General features: G+C 36.0%; 1 protein-coding gene across 1 annotated transcript; it reads left to right on the forward strand.

The window, feature by feature from the left end:
* Nucleotides 1–7,321: 7,321 nt before the first annotated feature.
* LOC110938121 (cytochrome b561 and DOMON domain-containing protein At5g35735) lies at nt 7,322–9,616 on the forward strand. The gene is made up of 3 exons (XM_022180597.2): nt 7,322–8,013; nt 8,617–8,871; nt 8,978–9,616. The coding sequence occupies exons 1-3, from the start codon at nt 7,405–7,407 to the stop codon at nt 9,287–9,289; spliced, it is 1,176 nt and encodes a 391-aa protein (XP_022036289.1). The 5' UTR covers nt 7,322–7,404; the 3' UTR covers nt 9,290–9,616.

Below are 9,616 nucleotides of genomic sequence, written 5' to 3' on the forward strand. Positions count from 1 at the left end.
TGTTATAGTTATAAAAAGATTATAGTTGTGAAAAACAGAATCAGATTTGCATACAATCTGTATAATTTACAAAACATATCTACTTTTAAAAAAGGAAGTGCATAAACAATAATAGAATTATTATGTGAGAAAACACTGATAAATTTTATTTATAAACAAAAAAAAGGTAAAAGTGTTGGTGATATTTATGCTGTTCAAGTCAATGTTAATAATACAGTTCATGTATTTATCTGCCTAAGGATTTGTATCCTAGCGGTATCAAGGTGTATACATAATGGTGTTTCTCACAAACTGATTGAATTCCTTGGTAGACAAACATATGGATTTTAGCATAGAAATAATGTGTTAGCCATTCTAAAAAAGATATAAATTTACTTGAAAATTTTCATGTTATTATTTTGGACTTGAAGTGTTATCTTGATAAAACTAAACTAGCCAAAAGTTAATAAACAATCCAAGAAGAAAATACATTATTTTTATGATATAATACATTATTGATTGGCAAAATCACAGAAAATGTCTTTTATATTTATAAGAACTTGCAGTTTTTGAAATGTACAGTTGTTGGTTTTGGCAAGAAGAGTGGGCCAAACTCATATGAGACCACCCGTAGCGTTTTTTTGGTGTTTCCCTAAAACAAAACGCCCCATAATACCCCTCTATCGCCCACATGGGCGTTTTTCTTGAAAATTTGGGTTGGGGCGTTTCAAATCAAACGCCGGGTCGATATTTGGGCCAATCATGCTGTTGCCAACGAAATATTATTGGTTTTAATTAAAAAAAATACTAATAATTGGGTAATCATTGGGTGGGACAATATTGGGCATCGTACCACTACACCCATTTTAGAAAAACGCCCCATAATGCCCCATTGGATAATGCCCAAGGGTCTTCCTTCACCACTACACATAGTCAGAGAAGTAAGCCGAGGGGTAATCATGATCTCATCACTTTAGTATGCTATTTGTTAAGTTTTTGTGTTAGACCACCCATAGTGGTAAGAGTTTTAGGCGTGTTTTTGCCCAATAATGCCATAAAACGCCCGCACACTCTCCCCCGAGGCGTTTTTTGTCCAAAAATGTGTCTGACGTTTTTTTAAACACGCCTCCACTTTTGTTTGTCCAATAAGAAGCTTCCAACTAATATTATTTGTTTTATTTGTTTTAAAAGATAATATTTGGGTAATTATTGTTGGGCATTATACCACCACACCCCTTTTTAATTTCAAGTCTCATAATGCCCAATATGCCACTTGTCAATTCATGCCTAAAGGAGGAGCATTAGTTTCAAGCCCCACTACACATGTTCTTATAAAGTCAGGGTCGGCTTAACGTTTGAAGAGGCTTAAAGCAAACTCTAAATGCGAGTCCTTTTAGTTTTCAAACTAATATTATTTTTTGTTGCTTTTAATCAAGTATATTATAGTATTCTTATGTACTATGCTGATGTTTTGTAAAAAAAAATAGAATATGTTGATATTATTATATGAATTAAATTAATTTCAAGGCATATATGTTAACTGAAAAATAAAAAAAAAAATTAGTATGAATTAAATTGATTTCAAGGCATGTATGTTAACTGAAAAATAAAAAAAATAGTAAATAAATCATGAAAATAAAAGCTACTACAATCATTTTTAATTATGTGATTTGGGTCATTTTGCTAGTTTAGTTCAAAAGTTTCATTTTTCGTCTGTGGACAAAAATGTTTCACCGTTGCCATTTTAGTGCACTGGGTTAACTTCATCCATTTTTTCTGTTAACGAGAAGGGCCATTCGGTCATTTTATATGGCTGAATTGCCCTTCTATTTAACAGAATTACATATAAAATGACCAAATTGCCCTTCTTATTAATAGAAAAAATGGATGTAGTTAACCTAGTGGACTAAAATGACAACGGTGAAACCTTTTTGAACCCATATGTGAAAAATGAAACCTTTGGACTAAACTGACAAAATAACCTAAACCACAAGGACTAAAATGACATTTAACTCGAAAAGAAAATTAACATTAATATGAAAACTCCTTTGCCCAATAACCAAAAATAATATATAAACTTTTAGGGTTATTAGATTTTGTCTCCCCTAACCAATCTCTTTTGGCCGCTTGCACTCCCTACTTTCATTTTGGCTTCAACTACTTTCAACTTAACACTTTGTGTGCTCTGCTACCCGTCGTTAACTAGCCACTTTTGGTTAATTTTATTGTCCTACGTGTCAATTATTATCCCATGTGACATGATGACGTGGCTATTTTAGTTTTTTGATTATCAAACGTTCAAAATTGTAAAATAAAAGATGACAAAAAAGTTGCCTTGTTTTGGCACGTTTGTTCTAAACGAAACTTCCACATATTGATTCACATCGGCAATATGTCTCTACATACTCTTAATCTGCGGTGTCCCGGTCATATCTTTTCAACTTATGACTTCACACAGTGGCGGAATTAGAAGAAAAAGTGAGGAGTATCCCAATTTATTTTACCGTACCTTCATACGATCAATTACAAAATAACAACTAAAATTAAAATTAGTAAGTAAATCCTAACCTAAAATCTAATTTTGTTGCTTTTGTGCTAGAGTACCTTTCCTCAGGGTATGTTAATCCCTGAGAATTTGTGGCCCCTTGAGGCCCTATGCGGGTATAAAAATGGGCCCCTAAATATAGTGGCGTAACTAAAAGTTTTCCAGCCAGAGTGTTGTAATATAATATTTTACATTTGTTAGTGTATATTAATTAAAGGGTTATTGGATTTTATCACCCCTAACTATTGGCTATTGGCCGTTGCCACCCATAACTATCACTTTGACGCCCGCCACCTCCAACTTAACACAAAGTGTGTTCTGTCACCATGTCGTTAACTGATCACTAACTTTTGATCATGTTACTATACTTTTAGGGGTGTCCTAAGATCCTTAAAACCTTCCTAAGATCCATAAGACACCCCAAAAAATATAGTAACATGATCAAAAGTTAGTGATCAGTTAACGATGTGGTGACAGAACACGCTAAGTGTTAAGTTGAGGGTGACGGGCGTCAAAGTGATAGTTGGGGGTGACAGCGACCAATAACTAATAATTGGGGGTGATAAAATCCAATAACCCTTAATTAAATGCTTAGCAAAAGGGGGAGGGAGGGGGTCTTGTTAGTTATTGTTTCTTTACTCTCAAATATGTATAGGATAATTATTCATTGGTTTAAACAAAGACATACCGTTTAGAGTTTCACAATTCAATAATTTAACTTTCATCTCAACAATTTTTATTTCGATTTTCATGCATATTTAATTTTTTTACATATTAAAATGAGAAATCGTGAAATAAGATAATGTGTTTTTAGACTAAATCAATTGATAAATAAACTAAATAAGAAATCAATATTCAAAAAAAAAAAAAAAAAACAGACCCAACAATAATAAAAAAAAAGACTCAACAATAATAATGATACAAACTATATCAAAACAAAAATACACGTTCCAAGTAATACTTGTATATATAGCTATGGCATTGGACAAGTTAGATAAGCTCAAACAAACACACAAGTTTTTATTAGGTTGGGCTTTTAAAGATTTGGGTTTAATTTATATAAGGTCCAAACAAACACAAACAAATACTCTTATCTTTCATCTTATTCATTGTCTTCTCCAAAACCCCAATGCAATCAACTGAGGAGCAGCCGCCACCACCACCGCTGGCCGAAATGTTTTTTTTTTTTAAAGTTTAATCTCTACTCTTCTCTTCAATTGTTTAGGGGTATCCTAATGTTTACTTAGGGGGTATCCGATACATAAACCTAAAAAGAAGAAAAACAAAAATTGCACTTTGTAAATAAAGTTGAGGGGTATCCCTGGCAACCCCTGGGATACCATTAGATCCGCCCCTGACTCCACATACTTTCACCAAAATTTTTAACGTATCCTATTTCGAAGACAATTTATCTCCCTTTAACATTTGTGTTTATACAAAGTTCTAATCTTTGTGTTTGATGACCTTAGACCTAACGTAGCAGGGCGCTATGGGGAAGCTTTTGTGGGAGATAGTGCCCCATATCGCCCGCCACACAATTACAAGCGGCGCTATGGGGTAGCTTTTTGATGCTAGGCGCTATGTTTATAGCGGCGTGAAGGATTTGCAAACCTTTCCCCCCACTCACACACACACACACACACACACACACACATATATATATATGCATATGTATCTACAATCGAAGGGGTTTTTAATTAATTGAGTAACGATGAGGTATGAGCTTTATGACTACGTGCTCTAGTGATATAACGCCCCATAAAACTCTTGTGTGAGCCCACAAAGGGGCTTTATGACTACACATAGCCTTAGATGCTTTTGTTAATTTGTCTCCACATATTGTGTTCAGAATTATCATACGTATTTAATGTCCCGACATTGAAGACTCAGCCATTATGATATCCTTTTCAAAATATCTCAGAACCTAATGCTCTCTAAGCCTTATCCGATCTTGAAAATGCACCTATACTATAATGCCTTTTCATACTAACTATGACTTATGAACACATATACTTAACACACGAACTTGCTTTTTCGCTGCTTATAAACTATAACTATGAACATAAGGGTGCACGGTATGGCTTCGGTGACCCCAATCAGGGATATGATTCACCGATCGGTGAACCACACCGTGGTGATGAAGGTGTTCGGTGAGTGGGGGTATTTGGTGACTATACACCGATTGATTGAGTGGATATTACCGTTATAAAACTAGCCGTTATAAAAATACAACTTTTCCTTATAAAAACAATACCATTCAACATCATCTTCACCATTTTCTTCTCCATCCAACTCTATTTTCTAAAAGAAATCAGTTCTTCTATTTTTCCAATGGATGATATACCACCGCTATTCATTCCAATTGATATTAGTGAAGACGACGATTCTTCCTCGAGCGATAGTAGTTTAATTTTTTTCCAAAATCTTATTAATGAAGCCGCTGAACTGGAAGACACAGGCACTTCTAGAAAAAGGAAATCTGTCCGTCGAGATCAAGTGAAATGTCACGAAAACCTTATGAGAGATTATTTTGTCGAGGAGCCCGTATTCAACGAAGAGGTTTTTCGTCAAAGGTTTCGTATGTCGAAAAGGTTGTTTTTAAAATTTTGAGTGACGTGCAAGCGAATAACTCGTGGTTTCAAGACACCGTGGATGCGAGTTTGAAGAAGAGTTTTACACCGATGCAAAAAGTTACTTCGGCGATTAAGCAACTAGCAACCGGTAACACTCCAGACGAGTACGATGAGTATTTAAATATATCCGAGAGGACTTCCCGAGAAAGTCTAGAAAATTTTTGCGAAACGGTATGTAATTTATACGCTTCCGAGTTTTTAGGTAGACCTACTAGCCACGACGTTGCGCTGTTGTACCAAGCTCATGAGGAGAAACATCACCTTCCTTGGATGTTGGGTAGTCTTGATTGTACACATTTTGTTTGGAGAATGTGTCCAACGGAGTTGCGTGGTCAATATATATGAGGGAGGATCACAGTCACCCGACAATTATGCTCGAAGCGGTGGCCTCTCAGGATTTGTGGATTTGGCATGCTTTTTGTGGTCCACCAGGTTCACAAAACGACATCAACGTGCTCCAACAATCTCTGTTAATTCTTACTGAATGAAACGGAACTGCACGAAAATGCCCATTTTACGTGAACAACCACTTGTACAAGCATGGATACTATCTTACCGATGGAAGCTACCCTATTTGGTCCGTGTTTGTGAAATCATTTCCGTATCCTCACATTGTGAAAGAAAAGATGTTCAAGAGACAACACGAGGCGGCAAGAACAGACGTGGAGCGGGCTTTTGGTGTTTTAAAGGCAAAATGGCGTATACTTCATCGACCGCTGCGTGCTATGAGTGTTAAAAAAATTAGGAGTGTCGTATATGCGTGCATTATTATGCATAATATGATTCTAAAAGACGACGGAAACGCGATTGCACCGGTACATATTCGGGATCCTCCAGTCGAGCCCGTTTCCGAATGCACGCTTATAACGAGCTCATTGATGAAGATACGCATTATAGACTAAAATATGATCTTGTGGAGCATCTTGGAGAACAAGATTTACCCCACCTTTTGGCGGATTACGACGGGGAATAGTTAAATTAGGTTTCTTTAAATTTATTTTTATATTTTAAGGTCATGTTATTTATTTTAATTTTATGTAATGTGTTTTTTTAATTAAAAGTACGTTTATTTACATTAAAATATGTTTTATTTATTTATGAATAATTTCTAGAAATAAAAAAATATATAACTCAAACACCCTGATTGATTGAACCATACCTAGTGATTGAGTATAAAATGGGAAGTTGACATGACATGCTATTATTGGATAGTGATTGAGTATAAAATAGGAAGTTGACATGACATGCTATTATTGGATAGAGAATGACTTAAACACACTAGAGTGATTGAACTATACCCTCTAGTTAGGGGAGGAGAGGTGGTTCACTAGTGATAGATTCTATCACTCCCATTGTCCAATAAAATCATGCCATGTCATCAACCAAATTTCTATCACTAGTGATAGAAATGTAGGAGGGGTGGTTACCATGGTAATTTTATCAAATACATATTCAAGTGAATGTACACGTGTCATCCAAATACATGATCCAAATACATGCAAGCCTTATCCAAATACATGCAGATCAGAGCCATCCAATCAACTCTCAGCCTTCAAAATTTTCTAACGCGTGATGAAAATAACGCGTTCAAAAAATAACGCGTTGATTTGGTGCCGGCGGCAGTGTTCCGTTCGTTTTTAACGCGTAATCGGGGTGGTATAACGGACCACCCCGTGTGGCCTTAGCTTTTTTGCTACTTGCTTTACGTAACAACTAACTCTTCAAACCAGAAAAGAAATAATAATAAATAATAATAATAAATAAATAAGTAAATAAAGGAAAAAAAAAAACCCATGTTCCGTGTTTTTTCTATGTTTCCGGAAACAAACAAATAAATTAGTTTGTTGCAGACTTTATAGTTGATAACTTAATTATAAAGATACTCATATATTAATTTCAAAGATAATCATATCTTTAATCTATAATATTTAAACCAATTTTCTCGGACGACTTACACAAGTTTTAAATTCAAAACAATTCGTTATTCATACAATAACATCCCAAAAATTTCGTGACTCATTTGGATTAGATAATTCTTTATATATTTATCGCCACATAATTAGGTTAACATAGCTTGTTTCCTATGCTAACTATAATAAACTTCATAACCTATAAATAACAACACACTTTAGGGTTTATCATTCTTTTCCAAATATTTCATCCTACTCATTCATCATCCTCAACCAGACAACCTTCGTGCGTTTCGATTTCTTCATTTGATCATAGTTAAATCGATCTGTTTTCAACATGGGTAAAATCTTCAACATGTTTTTATACATATTCATATCATGTTTCGCCTTATCGTACGCTCAAAGTTGCAACAATTACACGTTTTCAACCAACCAAATTTACGCTACATGTGTATCTTTACCTGTTTTGAACTCCCATCTTCACTGGAACTACCACTCCAACGGCACCGTCGACGTGGCATTCCGGCACACCGGATCAACCACATCTCAATGGGTTGCTTGGGCTCTCAACGTTAATGGGTCGGGTATGATTGGAGCTCAAGCTATTGTGGCTGTCACGAGTCCATCCGGGGCGGTTCGAGTTTATACTTCGGATGTAAACAATTACGGGACGGGTTTGGAAGAGAGCTCGTTGAGCTTTGATGTGCCGAGGATGACAGCGGAGAGGGTTAATGGTGATTTAGTGGTTTATGCGAGTTTGGTGTTGCCTAATGGTCGGACGAGGTTTAATCATGTATGGCAGGTTGGTCCGGTTAATAATGGAGTTTTGAGTATGCATTCCATGAGCCCGGATAATCGGAATTCTGTCGGCGAAGTAGATTTTATCACCGGTCAGATGAGGGCTGGTGGTCGTAGCGGTGATGTGTCGCGGCAGCGCCGGAGAAACGTAAGTCATCTTCATTCTTAAATCTGTGTAATATCTGTTTCCTGTATGGTTTTAGCTAGGACGGGCAATAGATATCTGTATAAGACACGATTAGATTATGAGATTAGGATCCATCATTTCTTTTTCTTGGTACATAAAACATAAAACTGTGTTATAGACTGAGATATGAAGTAGTTAAAGGAGTTGTATTCATATTTAATACTTGTGTTATACGCGTCGTCAGAGACCTGTTAAACCTGATAAGACATGATTTGCCAGCCCTAGTTTTAGCCTTTAGCATAAGACAACTTAAAATAAAAATAAAAAGAAAAAGAAAAAGAAAAAGAAAATGCATGTTTACCAATAGGGTTTGAATAATCGGGTCATGTATCACCTAATATTACCCTTTTATACCTATGAAATTTTTAAGTAATCAACCCATACCTGGTCTAATACCCGAATACCTATCCTTTGTGTCTTTGATTGTGGATTTCCGGTCGGTCGGGTTAAGGTACATAAAATCTTGGATATTTTTGATTTAAAGATGATCCACTTGATTAAACATAAAATCTTGGATATTTTTCATATGGGTTTTGTATATTGATGGTGATAAATGTTTGACAGGCTCATGGAGTATTGAATGTGGTTAGTTGGGGAGTATTGATGCCCATGGGAGCTATGTCAGCAAGATATTTAAAGGCGTTTAACATCGCGAATCCAGCTTGGTTTTACATCCATGCCGCAACCCAAACATCAGCCTATATTGTCGGTGTAGGCGGATGGGCCACTGGACTCAAGCTCGGTAGTGAGTCCAGTGGAATCAAACATAATGCTCACCGGAACATTGGAATCATCTTGTTTGCTTTAGGAACACTTCAGGTACACCCAAATGAATCTAGTCATTATCTTTAACAACTGTCATGCATCTTTTGACATGAACCATAATTGTTCAAAGTTCAAACTAACACTTTGTAAATATTTGTAGGCTTTTGCTCTACTATTGAGGCCTAAACCGGACCACAAATACAGATTCTACTGGAACATTTACCACCGAAGTATTGGATACTGCGTGATCATCTTGAGCATCGTCAACGTGTATAGAGGACTCGACATCTTGGATCCTGAGAAGAAATGGAAGAATGCTTACACGGGCATAATTATGTCTTTGGGGGTTATTACACTTTTATGTGAAGCTTTAAAATGGTTCATTGTTGTGAAGAGGAAGAATGAAGAGAAAAGGACACATGCAGGAACTAATGGTTCAAATGGAGCCAATGGATATGGCCAGTCAGTATAGATGAGAGATGTTATGTGTTGCTAGATTGTAACTTTACTTTGTGGATGTTGAGAGTTATGTTTTCTTTTTGAGATTAAAGCATGTATTTACATAGGGCTGCATATTGGCACACCAACATAGCTATTTGTATACCAAACCCTATCTGTACTTACGCTGCATGTAGGACGCGGCGTAGGTACAGGGTATGTACACAACTAATCAGTCAACTTCGTACACTGTAAAATCATGCATATATACGCCACGTATAGAGCCATACGAAGCCTGTGCCAATAGTCCAGACCTTTACATATGTATGTGTATACATTTTTGTAGAATGACTTTGGTGAT

Source organism: Helianthus annuus, chromosome 4 (genome assembly GCF_002127325.2).
Source record: "Helianthus annuus cultivar XRQ/B chromosome 4, HanXRQr2.0-SUNRISE, whole genome shotgun sequence".
NCBI lineage: Eukaryota > Viridiplantae > Streptophyta > Magnoliopsida > Asterales > Asteraceae > Helianthus > Helianthus annuus.